General features: G+C 34.7%; 3 protein-coding genes and 1 pseudogene across 3 annotated transcripts; all 4 read right to left on the bottom strand.

Annotated features, from left to right (window-relative positions):
- Positions 1 to 2071: 2071 nt before the first annotated feature.
- Positions 2072 to 3119, bottom strand: LOC132276844 (aspartyl protease AED1-like). Its single transcript, XM_059778471.1, has 3 exons — positions 2906 to 3119; positions 2355 to 2655; positions 2072 to 2258 (listed from the first exon to the last, which is right to left on the bottom strand). The coding sequence occupies exons 1-3, from the start codon at positions 3117 to 3119 to the stop codon at positions 2072 to 2074; spliced, it is 702 nt and encodes a 233-aa protein (XP_059634454.1).
- Positions 3120 to 4872: 1753 nt separating this feature from the next.
- Positions 4873 to 6839, bottom strand: LOC132304713 (aspartyl protease family protein At5g10770-like). The gene is made up of 2 exons (XM_059802447.1): positions 6705 to 6839; positions 4873 to 6388 (listed from the first exon to the last, which is right to left on the bottom strand). The coding sequence occupies exons 1-2, from the start codon at positions 6769 to 6771 to the stop codon at positions 5121 to 5123; spliced, it is 1335 nt and encodes a 444-aa protein (XP_059658430.1). The 5' UTR covers positions 6772 to 6839; the 3' UTR covers positions 4873 to 5120.
- A 2834-nt stretch (positions 6840 to 9673) lies between these two features.
- LOC132276836 (aspartyl protease family protein At5g10770-like) lies at positions 9674 to 12538 on the bottom strand (annotated as a pseudogene).
- A 2869-nt stretch (positions 12539 to 15407) lies between these two features.
- Positions 15408 to 16989, bottom strand: LOC132276827 (aspartyl protease family protein At5g10770-like). The gene is made up of 2 exons (XM_059778452.1): positions 16947 to 16989; positions 15408 to 16675 (listed from the first exon to the last, which is right to left on the bottom strand). Exons 1-2 carry the CDS (start codon positions 16987 to 16989, stop codon positions 15408 to 15410), a joined length of 1311 nt encoding a protein of 436 aa, XP_059634435.1.
- Between the last annotated feature and the right edge of the window lie 1301 nt (positions 16990 to 18290).

The following is an 18290-nucleotide window of genomic DNA, read 5'->3' as shown; positions in this document are numbered from 1 at the left end:
TTTATGGCCTCTTATGCCTGAAACTAGTGAGTTCTTCATTGTTACAAACCGTCTCCCACTCTTTTCTCTTTCTAGTTTATTTCTTCAATAATTCTCTTTATGTATTTATATATATGTCAATATGTGTATATAAATTAATACTCTCTAAATTTTGAAAGAATTGAAGTAAATTGGGATTGGTATAGAATTGATGGTAAAGTTTGCAAATTTGTGGTGATTATCGGTGAGTTTAAACCCTAATCTTCAGTTTAGATTGAATAACTTGTAGTTAAACATAATCAAATGCAGTTACCAACTCGTTATAATCAACAAATCATATATTCAAAAGAAAACAATTATCGCATTGATTTAGATAATAAAGAAATAAAAACAAAAAAAAAAAAAATTTAAACAACCTAGCTTTATGTCTAGTGGTAGGAAATTTGAAGGAGCAGATTTCAGGTTCAAACACTAAAAAAGAATTAGCATAGAGGGAAGTAAAGGTGAAGAGATCTAAGAATCTAGTTGAAAAAAAAAAAAACCATTGTCGTTTCAAGCCTTTTTTATCACTAAATTATGTGGAGTGTTCTCAGCCCTAAATTTAGGTGAAATGACACATGTTAAAACCATAGCAACACAACCAAAAGCCCTATACATAGAAAAGATGATAGCGAATGTCGTTCAAGACAGAAGAGAAATAAAGACTATTGCAACTTGTTAAAAGTAGAAAGAGAAGGAGGAATTTTTTTTTTTTTTTTTTTTTTGAAAAAATGAGGGAGAGATAATGACATAAACGTGGTTAGAGTACGGTGAATTTTCCTTAATTTAAAATGGTACAGTTTTTATAAGAATCTAGTTGAAAAAAAAAAAAACAAACAAAAACAAAACATTGTCGTTTCAAGCCTTTTTTATCACTAAATTATGTGGAGCGTTGTCGGCCTTAGATTTCGGCGAAATGACACATGTTAAAACCATAACAATATAACTAAAAGCCCTATATATAGAAAAGATGATAGAGAACGTCGTTCAAGTCAAAAGAGAAACAATGACTATCGAACTTGTTTAAGATAGGAATACAGAAGAAAGAAAAGGAGGATCTTTTTTTTTTTTGGGAAAAAATAAGGGAGAGATAACAATGTAAACGTGGTTAGAGTATGGTGAATTTTTCTTAATTTAAAACGGTGCAATTTTTAAATTTTAGTAAATTTTTCTTATCTCAAAACGGTGCAATTTTTAAACAATTTTTAAATTAAGAATTTTCCTTAATTTAAAACCGTACAGTTTTTAAATTTTGGTAAATTTTTCTTATCTCAAAACGGTGCAGTTTTCAAACTTTCTCTAAATTAGTTGACATGGTTTAACACCAGCCGTAGATAGATTTTAAATGTCACGTATCAATCTGTAGCGAATTCAACTTAAAATAACTTAGAGAATATTTAATTTAGAAGATCCAAGTCCTTTGATAAATTGTTTAGAATCTTGTAAACTTTTGGTAAAGTTTTTAGTGACCAAACCTAAGATTTTGGCTAACAACGGGTGAAGTTTTCATTGACTAAACCTAGGATTTTGGATGGAACTAGAATTCTAACCAACTTCTAGTAACCAAAAACTTATGCACTCACTATAATGTTTAAATTTAAAATAACATGATTGATCAAAATTATTATTTTTAGATCAATATATACATGAATACAGTAATTCATGGAGGGTAATACTTTATGAATATGTGAATTGTTAAAGCTAGCTTAATTAAATTTTGAAGAGGGTGAAGATGCCTCGATAGTCCAATGGGTTAGTGTTTCCATTAAACTTTGAGTGCTAGGTTTCAATTCTCTGCATCTACCAATCTATAAAACAATATAATTAGTTGTTTATACACAAACTTGAAATTTACGTTGCCAAACAAGAACAACAATTCGGGATCATGGGATTTTCATCCATCATGTAGAAAGGATAGTTACAGAGCATCTCATGACTCCACTTCATGTGCCTGATTTATTGATATATGAGATAAAGTTACAATCATTTAAATAACTAGTTGCAGCCCCCAGCAGCAAACCCAATTCTTGAATTGGCGACATAATAAGCCACACTATATGTCTAAGCGGATGGTTTCCAATAATAGCCATATCATCAGTGGCCGACCTGCGAAGGCCAAGCACGTACTGCCCTTCTCAGCAACATCCTCCAAAATATTTTGAGGCGCAAGAGTGAGGTCAGCCTCTCCCTGAAACACCATCCGAACCTTAGGCACATCAGACATCTCCTTCAAACTCCCTCTATAACATGTGTCAAGAAATTAAAAAGACAGGGCAATCTCGTGCTTCGAGGACATGATCTTGGCAAACTCATCCCACAGCGCAGTGTATACTGACATAGGCAGGCATGTGATCTCCGTCCTAGAATCTATGATTGTTGGAACCCTGTACTTGGTCTCCGCCACTCCCAGTGTCCTGCCTGCCACTGCAATTGCGCACAAACTCAGATAGTACAAACTGTTTTTTACAGAATTAGTAAGCATTGGAGTGAACTTGTAGGATGATCCTGTCAATGAATCGCTTCCTATGGACAATGAGCCTCCACTGCCTCCGCTCGTTGTTGGGAGGCAATAAGAGAAGACATTTCCATATTTGGCTGACAGCCAGGGGCGGATCCAGAAATTATCAATGGAGTGGGCTAAAATTAAATATAAATTTAATAACACAATTTCTTAAGCAAATTTTTTTATTAGGACTTGTTTGGCTTGGGCCTTTATTTTAGTATTGTGACTTATCTGAGTTGGCTTTGTTTGAGTTGGCTAATACTAATAATATATATATATATATATATATATATATATATATATATTTTTTTGGGCTGGGCTGGATACGCCATTGCTGACACCTGAGAGAACATGGACAGCTTGTTACTACCGAGGCCAAAAGACCAGCAGTCCCACCGAACGTCCCATTATTGTCCTGCACACACAGGTACACAAAACCAGGCAATGTTTCTGATTCGGTTAGGGTCAATGAATCCTGACTCAAGTAGCCACTAGAGAAAGAGTTGTCGCCATAGGTAGCAGCGTACAGACACTCGTTAGAATAAGTGCAAGCAGGGTCATTTAGAGTGGCTTCCTTGAGTGAATTGCACTGGGTCATGTGCACGATAACCTTGTGTAGGTGCTGGATGTGGCAGTAGCCGGCTCAAGGCTAGCATTGCAGCGAGGACAAGGAGCTGCCAGTGTCGATAACCACAAGATAGTAACTGATTGGAGTGCCAAGGCCAATCTTGACATAGTAAATGCCCATACCAATAGACATATCAGAGTTCACAGGTGTGCTGATGAAATTTGATCCAAAAAGGTGGTGTGATTTTTTTGAAGTGTAGGGAAATTTTTCAATCTTTAAGTGGAATTTGTGCTGATGAAATACTTATATGGTCATTTCTAATCAGTAAAATTCATGAAATTTTAGTGTCTACAATAGAAATAAAAGAAAAAAAAAAAATGAAAGAACTTTGGAGAGAAAAAAATACGAGTAGTGTTTGATTGAAGAAAGTGAATGCAAATTTTTTTTAAAGGGATAAGAGAAACTTGAAAAAGCAATAAAGTTAAAGAGAAATGAAAAAAAAAAAAAAAAAAAAAGTTAGATAGAATTTCGGTAAGAGAGAATTTTATAGAACATTTTATAAACTTAAAATATTATATATACTAAAGTAAATATAAATTTATATATATATATATATATATATATTAATTCTTTTATTTTTGTAAAATCTACAATGTTTGATTCCCAGAAAATATATATATATATATATTTATTTATTTATTGGAGAACCATGTTAAGCTCGATGGGCAGCACACTAAAATAGTTTTATGCATGAGTATCCAGGAGCCGAATGGGCTCGAGGAGTATACTTGGCCCCAGGCCCAATGTGGTTCCGTGCCTCACTCTTGTAAATATTTACGTGCTTCTTGATGAAGCGTGCATGTAAATTATATATTTGTTCTAAAATACTTGTCAATTTTTTTATTTTTAGTTGTCCTAAATTGAATGTCTCATTTGTAAAGTTAAAGTGTTAATTTTTTTTTTTTTTAAACATTATCAATTTACTTTTTTTTTTCTTTTGCATTGAACCAATAAAAAGTAAAAATCACATCGTTACATATCCATTATAAATAAATATAGTAACACATTCAATACCAATACAAAAAAAAATTAAATACTAAAACTCATAAACTTAAAAAGTTAAATTCTCAAAACTTTTAACACTATTTTGGGATGAGGGAATATATTTCTTCCGTTATGCGTGGTCATTAATCAGTAAGAGGGGTCAATCCAGAGAAGTCACTGACCATGAGCCTGATAGTTGTTCGTAGTTGTCCAACGTTGTGGCATTTGTGTGGATGGTGTAATAGTTGGTTAATAAAATTTCCCTTTCAATCACAAGGGATGCATCTATCATAAAATATATATATATATTTTTGGAAGGTTCTATCATAAAATATTATTCTATGCATCCTAGGCAGTACGCACTATTATTTAGTAAAATATAAATAAATATGGGAGTGGACCGAGTGGTTAGTCTTGTGACTCTATGTTGCTTTTTTTTTTTTTTTTTTTTTTTTTTAAGTTGAAGGACTCTATATTGCTTTGTATATAACTTTATCTCAATTATTTTCTCGTTATTGTTTTTTTATTTACTTATTTATTTTGGTTCTTGGAAAAAATTTACGCACTCATTTTTTGCCGATTTTATGTCTTATATTTTCAGTTTTAATCATGATTAAAATGATCATAATCGTTAGATCCATGTGTTTTGATGTGTTGCTTGATTAGATACTTGGTTGTGTCTTCAGTTTCAATATGTTTTGATGTGTCGCTTGATTAGATACATGTCTTTGATGGGTCGATTATAACTCATTTAACAGAAGGGGCAAAATATATAGTACTATATAATTTGATTATACGGCCTATAAAAGGCCTATGGTTAGCTCACACAATATTTAGTCCGAAAAACACAAAAAAGAACAATTTAGCATCATGGGATCTTCATCTATCATACAACAAGAGTTGTTGCTGAGCGTTCTCCTGACTCCATTTCATGAGATGCCATATTATTCATTAATATATGAGATAAAGTTACCATCATTTTAATAACTAGCTGCAGCCCCCAGCAGCAAAACCAAATCTTGAATTGGAGACATCATAAGCCACACTATACGTCTGCTGCTGAATGTATCCAACAATCGCTAAGTCGGGGCCGAGTGTCTCGAAGGCCAAGCAAGTAATGCCGCCGCTCCCATCAATAAGAATGTTTTGAGGAGCAAGAGTGAGTTCAGCCTCTCCTTCAAACACCAACCGAACCTCAGGCACATCTGCTGACAACTCCTTCAAACTACCTTGGTAACACGCGTTAGAATTACTCGGGAGAGCCTCGTGCTTGGAGGACAAGATCTTTTTGAACTCATCGCGGAGAGCCGCATATACCGACGGATGCAGATACGTGAGCGTCGTCCCTGAATCTAGTATTGTTGGAATGTTGTAGTCGGCCTCAGACACTCCCTGCAGTGTCCTGCCCGCCACTACAATCGCGGACAGCTTCAAAAAATAGTAGCCCGTCTCTTGTTGAATAGGAAGCATTGGAGTGAACTTGTAGGGTGGTCCCGTCAGCGAATCCCTTCCTATGGACAACGAGCCTCCACTGCCTCCACTCACTGTTGGGAGGCAATAGGAGAAGCCATTTCCGTATTTGGTTGACAGCTGGGAGACCATAGACAGCTTGTTACCACCCAGGCCGAAAAGACCACCAGACCTACCGAACGACCCACTATTGTTCTGCCCACACCCGAACACAAAACCAGGCAGTGTTTCCGATTGTGTTAGGCTTAGTGAATCCTGACTCAAATAGCCGACAGTGAAAGAATTGTCCCCATAGTTAACCTCGTACGAGCACTCATTAGAGGGCGTGCAATGGCCGCGATCGTATGAATTGCACTCGGGTGTTGTGCACGACAACCTTTTGTAGGTGCTTGATGCAGAGGGATCGAAATAGGGAACGACCTGTTGGTAGCAGTGCACCTCGCAAGGCTTGCATTGCACCCAGGAGATGGAGCTGCCGGTGTCGACAATCACGGGATAGTAAGTGGGTGGAGTGCCAAGACCAACCTTGACATAGTAATGGCCCACACCAACAGACATATCAGAGTTCACGGGTGTGCTGACGAGATTTGATCCAAAAGGGTTTTCTGTGACACTGCTTGTTATATTCTTAGTGAGTCTGGAGCTGAGATGCTTAACTCGTGCTTGATCCCGAATTAGCAACTCGGAGAAGGATAGCGGAGACCGGGAGGTTAGAGGCGAGCCATGTCCAAGCACATGATGCAAGGTGAAGTGTAAAGCTGAATGGTTAAGTCCTTGCTCATCCTCTGCCCAAAATAGAGAAATAGAAGTAATTTAATTAATCCATATCCCTTTAATATCATGCACAACACACGCACAGATATATATATATATATATATATATATATATACACACACACACATCGTATATGTAATTAAAGAAAATGATGCAAATAATAATCAAATGGACAATAGTTCAAGTTGTACAAACTGGCCAAAAGAGAGGTTGAATATTCGAACTTTAATAAAGGCATGAATATGTATTTGTTTAACCTTCTAAATAAAATAAAATATTCTTGCAAACAATTAAGTGAATCTTGTAAATGCCAGATAACCACATACCTTGATTCCCTGCAAATGAAGATGTTGCAAGCAGAGAGAAAGAAATGAGGAACCAAGCCAACTCCATTTCTCCTACACCTTTGGGAATGCTATCTTGATTTAAGTATATTTTATGTATATATGATTCACTTCTCTCGCGCACACGTATATATACATGAAATAGTCTGGGACGACTTTGGGACGACTTTGAGTCGTAACATGCATATGTACTCCATGTGTAACCCCAATATGAGAAAGAGTCGATGATTTTGGCACCCAAAGGGTCTCTTTCACGTTTAAAAACATCAACCACTAGTATCTAGAAGTTACGAGAGTTTGTAAGACTTAATTTGGTTAGATCCAAATAGTAAGAAAGAAAATAAAAAGAATTTTTTATTTTTTTATTTTTTAAGAGTTTGATTAACAAGAAAAGAAAGAAATTTTTTGTGAGAACGTAACTTTCTATAACTACACAATTTTTTCATAACCTATTAACTAAAAAGTAAGTTTTAAATCCAATGGATTCATTTCTTCTTTTCTTATTTTTTTTTTCCCTATTAAAAGCATAGCAAAATTTTGCTTTCTTGAGAAAACTATATAAAATTTCAATTGTCCTTCTTTTTTACTTTCTAAAATAAATTGCGTTTATGCATGATTTTTAATAAGAATATTATAATAGTTACCTCTCTAAGATATCTTATAAAATTTTATTATTTAGATTCTTATATTACAATTAAAAATAAATTTTTTTAAATTTAAATTACTTTAAACCATTTGTTATATTTAATAAAAAAAAAATGGACAAGTTAGGTAAATCATAATATTTTCTATTAACTTTCGTACCATCCAAACTATTAAATAATTTTTTCTTATATTTTTTTTTTTTAAAAAAATTCATGCTAAACAAATGAATCTTAGAAAATCTATTTCCTTTCCTTCATTTCACTTTCACTTTTTGACATTAATTTTCATCTAACCAAACGGACCCTTTAAGTTACAAAAAAATTAATCATAAGCAAAAAAAATTTAAAAAAAAAAAAAAAATTTAAACAAAAATTTCTTTTGTCCAACCGTAACAACATTTATAATTTATATACATACACAAATTCCTTCATCACAAAATGATAACAAATAATTTAGATGGAAATAAGCAAGAAAAGAAAAAAAAAATGGAAAATGAAAGAAAAATGAAGTAAATGAAAAGAAAAGTTATTTTCTCACATGCATTTGATTAGTATGAAAATTTATTCAAGAAAATTATATGAAAATATTGATTTGTTATTTTAGATGGCATGAAAGTGAAAAGAAAGTGATTGAATATACCACAATTACCCTTATAATTTTAAATTCTAATAAATAAATAAATTTGTATTTGATGATATCTATTTTTAGCAAAAACATATAGTAAAATAGTAATGAATTATTAAATTTAATAATATAATTATTTATATTTAAAATAAGACTTCATAATATTTTCTTAAGAATAAGTAGAACTAATCTTATCATAGAGAGTAATCAGATATGAATTAAATATCAAATAATTTATTAAATTATGAATCATAAATATTGTTTTTTAAATATAAAGGTCCAGTCTGAACTCGATTTGTTGAAGTTTACATGTATGATAGAAAAGTCTTGCTTTGTGTGCTCATCATTTTTCTTTGAAAAAATCTATATCGACAAGATTGGCGGAGGGAGAGGGAGAGGGAGAAAGAGGATGCTTGTGAGTCTTTTCCAAGTGAGAATGACCTTGAGATGATGCAGTCCAATAGTTCACATAGAATTGACTCAATTTAATTATTTATGTTGAAATGAGAGCATGGATGCGTATTAAGTACTTCTAAAATTTTATTTTTAACCTTAAATTAGAATTAATTACATAAAATCTCCCCGAACTATTACTACGTAAAAATTTGCATACTCCCAGTACTAGCAAATCTTAAATATGGCAGAGGAGTGGTGTGTCTGGTGACTTATATCTCTCTATTATTCTCTTTATTTTTATTTTTTAATTAATTTATCTTATTATTTACTTTTTACTATGTTAAGAAATTCACACTCTTATTTTTTGCATGTAAAATTTTAAGGAGATACTATTGGTGCATTTTTTTTTTTTTTTTTTTTTTGGTGGACATGTTTCAAAATTTATATCGTTGTCTGGTTTATGACACAAATATTTTGTCTCTATTTTCACTATCAATCACTCATCATATTGCCCTGGTCAATTATATGTGAATCTCGTGTTTTATGTGTTGCTTGATTAGTGGTCAAAATATAGTGATAAAGCTCAAAGAAATTTGGACGAAACTCGGATGAAGTTTCTGTTAAATTGTTTAGAATCTGACAAACTTTCGCGAAACTCTGGTGAAGGTTTCGATGAATTGTCTACAATCTTGTAAACTTTCGGTAAAGTTTTTAGTGACCAAACCTAAGATTTTGGCTAACAGGTAAAGTTTTCTTTGACTAAACCTAGGATTTTGGATGGAACTACAATTCTCACTACAACAATTATGGAAGTGCTAGGAATTCCAATTTGGTAGTGTATTTAACTGCTGTACTCACTATATAATTTTTAATAATTAAATTTAAAATAACATGATTTATCAAAATTATTCTTTTTTAGATCGATATAAACATGAATACAGTGAGTCATGGAGGGTAAAACTTTATGAAACATGCGAATTATTAAATCTAATTAAATTTTGAAGATGGTGACCCAGAATATGAGCTGGGGGCAAAAATAAATTTTTTAAATAATTTTAAGGGACAACAACAATATTTTATGATGGACAAAAAGAAAAAATAACATGGCCCCCACCCCCACACGAATGCAGGTCCGTCCCGCTGTCATCCTAGTATAAACTTCAACTATCTTTAAGAAAATTATTGCATGCCTCTATTTGAAATTCTGTTATTTGAACATGTATATCTTCATTCTAACATTACAGAGATGCCATATATATTGATACATGAGATACAATTACAATCATTTAAATACAGTAACTAGTTGCAGCCACCAGCAGCAAACCCAATTCTTGACTTGGCGACATCATAAGCCACACACTATACGTGTGATGCTGATGGTTTCCAATAATAGCCATATCATCAGTGACCGAGGTTCCTGCGAAGGCCAGGCACTTAATGCCCTTCTCAGCAACATCCTCCAAAATATTTTGAGGCGCAAGAGTGAGGTCAGCCTCTCCCTGAAACACCATCCGAACCTTAGGCACATCCGACTTCTCCTTCAAACCCCCTTATAACATGTGTCAAGAAATTCAAAAGACAGGGCAATCTCATGCTTGGAGGACATTATCTTTGCGAACTCATCCCGCTGCGCGGCGTATACTAACATAGGCAGGCGTGTGATCTCCGTCCCAGAATCTATAAGATGCAAACTAAAATCAATCTAGAGATTAATGTAAAGAGAATGAGAGAAAGGTCTTGGGGCTTAGAGTTCACCACTAAGCTTCAATTCACTAAACATTAGCACTTGTAAATTTAAGGGAAATTTCATGTTGTAAATCAAATGTGTGTGTGACATTAATTGAAAACTAAGTATGGATGGTAAATTAAGTATATATTATCTAATCAATTTAGTAAATAGCACAACCTATCAAACTAAGCCATTAACCATTCAATAAAACCACAATTAATGCACACACAAGAATCTAGAGAAATGTACTAGTTGCACTCATAAGCATGGATCATTAAACAAAAAGAATGGATTGGCAACCTATCTAATAATTTAAAGCAACTACACTACAATTACTCTAATGACAAGGAAATTAACCTAATTAAGCTAAGGAGGTAGCACAATCCATCAACAAATAAGCGTGATCCATCAAACAAACCACAAGAGTAATCAATTAAGTACCACGTCTTGACCATCACTAGATTTATAATTTCAACACACATAGACATGCATCAAACTCATAAAACCTAGTGATAAAAGTATGACCATTCATTCTAACATACATAGATATATGAATAGAATTAAAAGATCAATTGGAAGCATTAATTCATACAAATGATGTAAAAACACAAGATCTATATTTATTCATGGTCAAAACATCATTTACAACTAAAATCCCAAAAAATTACAAAATACTAAGTTTAAGAAGCAAGCCTAGGGGCTATCTCTAGCCCCAAGAGAATGATCTAGCCACTCATGGTAGTGGCCATAGAACCCTTAAGGGTTTTCTTCAATGTAGGCACCATCTTCTTCCTCTTTGCTTTGTTCCAAAACCCTAGTTCTAGAGAGAGAAAATATCTAAGAGCTATTTCTATAATTGGTAAAATATGAAATTAAACAACCCTATACAAATTGGTTCATTTGATTTAAATACAAGCCTCTTTGAGTAGGCAACAAGTCAAAAATAATTTAAAATAACATGATTGATCAAAATTATTATTTTTAGATCAATATATACATGAATACAGTAATTCATGGAGGGTAATACTTTATGAACATGTGAATTGTAAAAGCTAGCTTCATTAAATTTTGAAGAGGGTGAAGATGCCTCGATAGTCCAATGGATTAGTGTTTCCATTAAACTTTGAGTGCTAGGTTTCAATTCTCTGCATCTACCAATCTATAAAACAATATAATTAGTTGTTTATACACAAACTTGAAATTTACGTTGCCAAACAAGAACAACAATTCGGGATCATGGGATTTTCATCCATCATGTAGAAAGGATAGTTACAGAGCATCTCATGACTCCACTTCATGTGCCTGATTTATTGATATATGAGATAAAGTTACAATCATTTAAATAACTAGTTGCAGCCCCCAGCAGCAAACCCAATTCTGGCGACATAATAAGCCACACTATATGTCTATGCTGATGGTTTCCAATAATAGCCATATCATCAGTGGCCGACCTGCGAAGGCCAAGCACGTACTGCCCTTCTCAGCAACATCCTCCAAAATATTTTGAGGCGCAAGAGTGAGGTCAGCCTCTCCCTGAAACACCATCCGAACCTTAGGCACATCAGACATCTCCTTCAAACTCCCTCTATAACATGTGTCAAGAAATTAAAAAGACAGGCCAATCTCGTGCTTCGAGGACATGATCTTGGCAAACTCATCCCACAGCGCAGCGTATACTGACATAGGCAGGCATGTGATCTCCGTCCTAGAATCTATGATTGTTGGAACCCTGTACTTGGTCTCCGCCACTCCCAGTGTCCTGCCTGCCACTGCAATTGCGCACAAACTCAGATAGTACAAACTGTTTTTTACAGAATTAGTAAGCATTGGAGTGAACTTGTAGGATGATCCTGTCAATGAATCGCTTCCTATGGACAATGAGCCTCCACTGCCTCCGCTCTTTGTTGGGAGGCAATAAGAGAAGACATTTCCATATTTGGCTGACAGCCAGGGGCGGATCCAGAAATTATCAATGGAGTGGGCTAAAATTAAATATAAATTTAGTAACACAATTTCTTAAGCAAATTTTTTTATTAGGACTTGTTTGGCTTGGGCCTTAGTATTGTGACTTATCTGAGTTGGCTTTGTTTGAGTTGGCTAATACTAATAATATATATATATATATATATATTTTTGGGCTGGGCTGGATACGCCATTGCTGACAGCTGAGAGAACATGGACAGCTTGTTACTACCGAGGCCAAAAGACCAGCAGTCCCACCGAACGTCCCATTATTGTCCTGCACACACCGGTACACAAAACCAGGCAATGTTTCTGATTCGGTTAGGGTCAATGAATTCTGACTCAAGTAGCCACTAGAGAAAGAGTTGTCGCCATAGGTAGCAGCGTACAGACACTCGTTAGAATAAGTGCAAGCAGGGTCATTTAGAGTGGCTTCCTTGAGTGAATTGCACTGGGTCATGTGCACGATAACCTTGTGTAGGTGCTGGATGTGGCAGTAGCCGGCTCAAGGCTAGCATTGCAGCGAGGACAAGGAGCTGCCAGTGTCGATAACCACAAGATAGTAACTGATTGGAGTGCCAAGGCCAATCTTGACATAGTAAATGCCCATACCAATAGACATATCAGAGTTCACAGGTGTGCTGATGAAATTTGATCCAAAAAGGTGGTGTGATTTTTTTGAGGTGGAGGGAAATTTTTCAATATTTAAGTGGAGTATGTGCAGATGAAATACTTATATGATCATTTCCAATCAATAAAATTCAAGAAATTTTAGTGTCTACAAGAGAAATAAAAGAAAAAAAAAATTAAAAGAACTTTGAAGAGAAAAAAAAGTAGTGTTTGATTGAAGAAAGTGAATGCAAATTTTTTTTTTGAAGGGAACAGAGAAACTTGAAAAAACAATACAGTTTAAGAGAAATGAAAAAAAAAAAAAAAAAAAAAAAAGTTAGAGAGAATTTCAATAAGAGAGAATTTTATAGAACATTTTATAAATTTTAAAAATTATATATAATAAAGTAAATATATATTTTTATATATATTAATTCTTTTATTTTTGTAAAATCTACAAGGTTTGATTCCCAGAAAATCTATTGCCCTATACATATATATATATTTATTTATTGGAGAACCATGTTAAGCTCGATTGGCAGCAGCCCGCCCGGGCCCAATGTGGTTCTGTGCCTACTCACTCTTGTAAATATTTATATGCTTCTTGATGAAGCGTGTATGTAAATTATATACTCTTCTAAAATACATGTCAATCTTTTCATTTTTAGGTATCTTAAATTGAATGTCTCATTTGTAAAATCAAAGTGTTAATTTTTTTTTTCAACATTATTAATTTAAATTTTTATTTTTGCATTCAACCAATAAAAAGTAAAAATCATATCTTTACATATCCACTGTAAATAAATATAGTAACACATTCAATATCAATCCAACAAAAAATTAAATACTAAAACTCATACACTTAAAAAGTTAAATTCTCAAAACTTTTAACACTATTTTGGGATGAGGTAATATATTTCTTTCGTTATGAGTGGTCATTAATCAGTAAGAGGGTTCAATCCAGAGGAATAAGTCACTGACCAGAGCCTGATAGTTGTTCGTAGTGTGGAAGGTGTAATAGTTGTTTAATAAAATTTCCCTTTCAATCACAAGGGATACGTCTATCATAAAATATTAATCTATGCATACTTAGGCAGTAGGCACTATTAGTTAGTAAAATATAAATAAATATGGGAAGGGAGAGGACAGAGCGATGATTCTTGTGACCTAAGTCACATAATTCGCTCAAACCACTCATGCTTCATCACTCCGCATCCGAATTGGCATTTTGAGAGCGAATTCGCCAAAAATTCACACTCTCATGTTTTTAAATTCGCAAATTCAATTTAAGAATTCGCTGATTCTTAAAGTTCAATTCAACGAATTGTGTAAGATAAAATCACGTATTTTGTTTAAGAATTCAACGACTTTTGACAAAAAAATTCATGAATTTAGTGTGAATCTTGAGAAATTTCGATTTTACCCCCAACTTAAATAGACCAAATAAGGTTAATTATATCAAAAAGTAATCAATTTAATTTAATTAAGTAAACTCTGTACTTTATAGGTAAAAATCAAATAATATAACAATATACTTAATATTTAATAATACTTATTTATTAGTAAAGAAATAAATAAATGAATAATTTTTCATATTCTGATTGTGATTTCTTAGTTTTCTCTCTGCTATTAAGTGTTGGGTTCATGATTCTTGAACTTCTTTCACTAGTAATTGACTCTTGATTCACTCTTATAGTCTTACTCTTGTTCCATCATTTCATATTCTCTCTGCTATTTCATATACTTTTCATATGCTTTTGAACATTGCTATTTCAAAGACAATAATTGTCATCTTGAGAGTTTAAAGCAGGTTAAATGTATAAAAGACAATATTTTTGAACATTGCTTTTTCTATTATGCCCTATTCATATGTTTTTGTTTTTATAAAGCCGCTTGTTTGATTGTTATGTTTGTTAATTTATGCATTTTTATAAAGCAGGTTATATTGGTTGTAATGGACTCATATTTGATTTACTATTTTGTCTTTTTATTTGTATGAAATTTATTTAAAACATATATTTACTATTATAAATTAATATTTTATATATTTATAATGCTGTGCTCTAGCAGCGCTCCTACTTTAAGATTTTTTGGGATATGCCACTCTCGCGCTCCCGCTCCTGCTCCCACTCAACGTGACTTGGCTTGTGACTCTATATTGCTTTGTATAACTTATCTCAATTATTTTCTTTTTATTGTTTTTTTATTTACTTATTTATTTTGGTTCTTTGGAAAAAAAATTGCGCACTCAGTTTTTTGCCGATAATATTTTTGTCTTATATTTTCAGTTTTAATCATGATTAAAATGATCATAACCGTTTGATCCCATGTGTTTTGATGTGTTGCTTGATTAGATACTTGGTTGTGTCTTCAGTTTCAACCGTAACCAAATGGTCATAACCGTCCGATCCAATACGTTTGATGTGTCGCTTGATTAGATACTTGTCTTTGATGGGTCGATTATAACTCATTTAACAGAAGGGACAAAATAAATAACACTATATAATTTGATTATACCCATGTAACATGGGGCCTATAAAAGGCCTATGGTTAGCTCACACAATATTGAGTCCAAAAAACACAAAAAAGAACAATTTAGCATCATGGGATCTTCATCTATCATATAAAAAGGGTTGTTGCTGAGTGTTCTCCTGACTCTATTTCATGAGATGCCATATTATTCATAAATATATGAGATAAAGTTACCATCATTTTAATAACTAGCTGCAGCCCCCAGCAGCAAAACCAAATCTTGAATTGGAGACATCATAAGCCACACTATACGTCTGCTGCTGAATGTATCCAACAATCGCTAAGTTGGGGCCGAGTGTCCCGAAGGCCAAGCAAGTAAATCCGCCGCTCCTATCAATAAGAATGTTTTGAGGAGCAAGAGTGAGTTCAGCCTCTCCTTCAAACACCAACCGAACTTCAGGCACATCTGCTGACAACTCCTTCAAACTACCTTGATAACACGCATTAGAATTACTCGGGAGAGCCTCGTGCTTGGAGGACAAGATCTTTTTGAACTCATCGCGGAGAGCTGCATATACCGACGGATGCAGATACGTGAGCGTCGTCCCTGAATCTAGTATTGTTGGAATGTTGTAGTCGGCCTCAGACACTCCCTGCAGTGTCCTGCCCGCCACTACAATCGCGGACAGCTTCAAAAAATAGTAGCCCGGGTCTTGTTGAATAGGAAGCATTGGAGTGAACTTGTAGGGTGGTCCCGTCAGCGAATCCCTTCCTATGGACAACGAGCCTCCACTGCCTCCACTCACTGTTGGGAGGCAATAGGAGAAGCCATTTCCGTATTTGGTTGACAGCTGGGAGACCATAGACAGCTTGTTACCACCCAGGCCGAAAAGACCACCAGACCTACCGAACGACCCACTATTGTTCTGCCCACACCCAAACACAAAACCAGGCAGTGTTTCCGATTGTGTTAGGCTTAGTGAATCCTGACTCAAATAGCCAACAGTGAAAGAATTGTCCCCATAGTTAGCCTCGTACGAGCAATCATTAGAGGGCGTGCAATGGCCGCTATCGTATGAATTGCACTCGGGTGTTGTGCACGACAACCTTTTGTAGGTGCTTGTTGCAGAGGGATCGAAATAGGGAACGACCTGTTGGTAGCAGTGCACCTCGCAAGGCTTGCATTGCACCCAGGAGATGGAGCTGCCGGTGTCGACAATCACGGGATAGTAAGTGGGTGGAGTGCCAAGACCAACCTTGACATAGTAATGGCCCACACCAACAGACATATCAGAGTTCACGGGTGTGCTGACGAGATTTGATCCAAAAGGGTTTTCTGTGACACTGCTTGTTATATTCTTGGTGAGTCTGGAGCTGAGATGCTTAACTCGTGCTTGATCCCGAGTTAGTAACTCGGAGAAGGATAGCGGAGACCGGGAGGTTAGAGGCGAGCCATGTCCAAGCACATGATGCAAGGTGAAGTGTAAAGCTGAATGGTTAAGTCCTTGCTCATCCTCTGCCCAAAATAGAGAAATAGAAGTAATTTAATTAATCCATATCCCTTTAATATCATGCACAACACACGCACAGATATATATATATATATATGGGATTATTACATATAAATGGGGTTAAGGCACTATATTTACCTAGAGGCTGAGTCAAAGTTCCATAGTTTCCCTAAAATGAGTTTGACTGAATTGCTGAGGTGGCATATGGAGTTTTACTGTTTAAAAATTGTGTTACCTAAAATGCCCTTCCCCTTTTTTCTGTGTTGCCTAAAATACCCATAAGGTGATCGAGCGCCCTTTTTAGCTTTACCTTTCGCATATCTCTGCCTTAGTTTCAAACCCCAAATAAATCACTCTTCTTCTCCTTTCGAATTTTTCATCTGTCCTCACAGATTCTTCTCTTTCCCTACAACTCTCTAAACCCAACCTCCACTCCCAATTCCTTCGTCCATCCCTCATGGTTTGTTCTCATCTTCCACGGTGTCGCGGCTGTGATTTCTTGCGCCATGGTTCTGGGTTGCTTTTCTTTGCCGAGTTTAGGTCGCTGAGTTTGTGAATCGCCCTGCTCTCCAGCGATTCTGGCTGGTTCTTCTCCGGCGATTGCTGTTGGGTTGCGGGTTCCTTCCGGTGAGCTTTTGAATCGCCGGTTTCTCCAGCGATTCCGGCTGGATTCCTTCCGGCAAGTTTCTGAATCGTCGTTCTTTAGGACGATTTGGGTTCTTTGCGTCGTTGTTCTCCAACAATTTCGCTGCGTCGTTTTTCTTCGGCGAGCTTGTGAGTCGCGGCTAGGTTCTTCTCTGATCGCGGCAGGGTCTTTCCGGCGAGCTTGTGGGTCGCCATTCTCCGGCGATTTTTGACCGTTTTCTTCCAGCGAGCTTGTCGGCTGGCTGTTCTTTGCTTCATTGTCTCGCCGGCGATTTCGGCTGGCTCTTCTCCGACGAGTTGTAGGTAAGTGCTGATTTTGATAATAAACAAATAATAATAATAATAATAAATAAATAAAATTTAAAAAAAAATAAATAATAATTGAAGCAATTAAAAAAAAAAAATTTTGGTTAAGTACTGATTTTGCAGCAAATAAAAAAAAAAAATTGAAGCAATTAAATTTTTTTCGGGTAAGTGTTGAGTGTATGGTGGTTGTTGGCAGTGGTCTGAATAGTTGAATTGTTGATTGGATACTCTTTTGCATGTGAATTACGTAGTTGATTGGGTTTCCTTTGCAATATACATTGATGATAAATATAAAATAAAATAAAAAAAGTTGAATTGATAAAATAAAAATAAAAACATGAAAAAATTTCACAGTGGCCAAATTGGGTGTTGGCACATAGTGAAATTTCTAAAAGGATTTGTAGGTAGAGATGAGCTAATGTCTCCAAACCTTAATTAATTAACAAATCCATTTACCCTAATTTCAATTTCAATTTTTGATTTTCAATTATATCCAAACATCTTATTTTTTGATATTTCCATTAAAATGGTATCTCTCTTTGATTTTGGATCATGTGTGTGATAATGAAATTATTTGTTGATTTGTAAGGTAGCTTTCAGATTTGGACAAAAATAAAATGAAATGCTCTATAGTTTGCTGATGTAATGAGCTTAAAAATTTAAAATTAT

The sequence above is a fragment of the Cornus florida genome, unplaced genomic scaffold (genome assembly GCF_030987335.1).
Source record: "Cornus florida cultivar Cherokee Brave unplaced genomic scaffold, ASM3098733v1 CherokeeBrave_3.0.0_Hap2_Chr01, whole genome shotgun sequence".
NCBI lineage: Eukaryota > Viridiplantae > Streptophyta > Magnoliopsida > Cornales > Cornaceae > Cornus > Cornus florida.
The sequence above is the reverse complement of the archived record's forward strand: the minus strand, read 5'-3'. Positions and strand labels throughout refer to the sequence as shown.

What these genes read in the sequence shown, in the direction of transcription:
- LOC132276827 (XM_059778452.1), bottom strand. Translation starts at nt 16,989, where the DNA reads ATGCGAAAGGTAAAGCTAAAAAGGGCGCTCGATCACCTTATGG. An exon ending in GGCGCTCGATCACCTTATGG is followed by an intron (nt 16,676 to 16,946) that starts GTATTTTAGGCA and finishes TATTTTGGGCAG; the next exon opens with AGGATGAGCAAGGACTTAAC.
- LOC132276844 (XM_059778471.1), bottom strand. Translation starts at nt 3,119, where the DNA reads ATGACCCAGTGCAATTCACTCAAGGAAGCCACTCTAAATGACCCTGCT. An exon ending in GACGTTCGGTGGGACTGCTG is followed by an intron (nt 2,656 to 2,905) that starts GTCTTTTGGCCT and finishes ATTTAATTTTAG; the next exon opens with CCCACTCCATTGATAATTTC. An exon ending in GAGATCACATGCCTGCCTAT is followed by an intron (nt 2,259 to 2,354) that starts GTCAGTATACAC and finishes CACATGTTATAG; the next exon opens with AGGGAGTTTGAAGGAGATGT.
- LOC132304713 (XM_059802447.1), bottom strand. Translation starts at nt 6,771, where the DNA reads ATGGAGTTGGCTTGGTTCCTCATTTCTTTCTCTCTGCTTGCAACATCT. An exon ending in TTCATTTGCAGGGAATCAAG is followed by an intron (nt 6,389 to 6,704) that starts GTATGTGGTTAT and finishes TATTTTGGGCAG; the next exon opens with AGGATGAGCAAGGACTTAAC.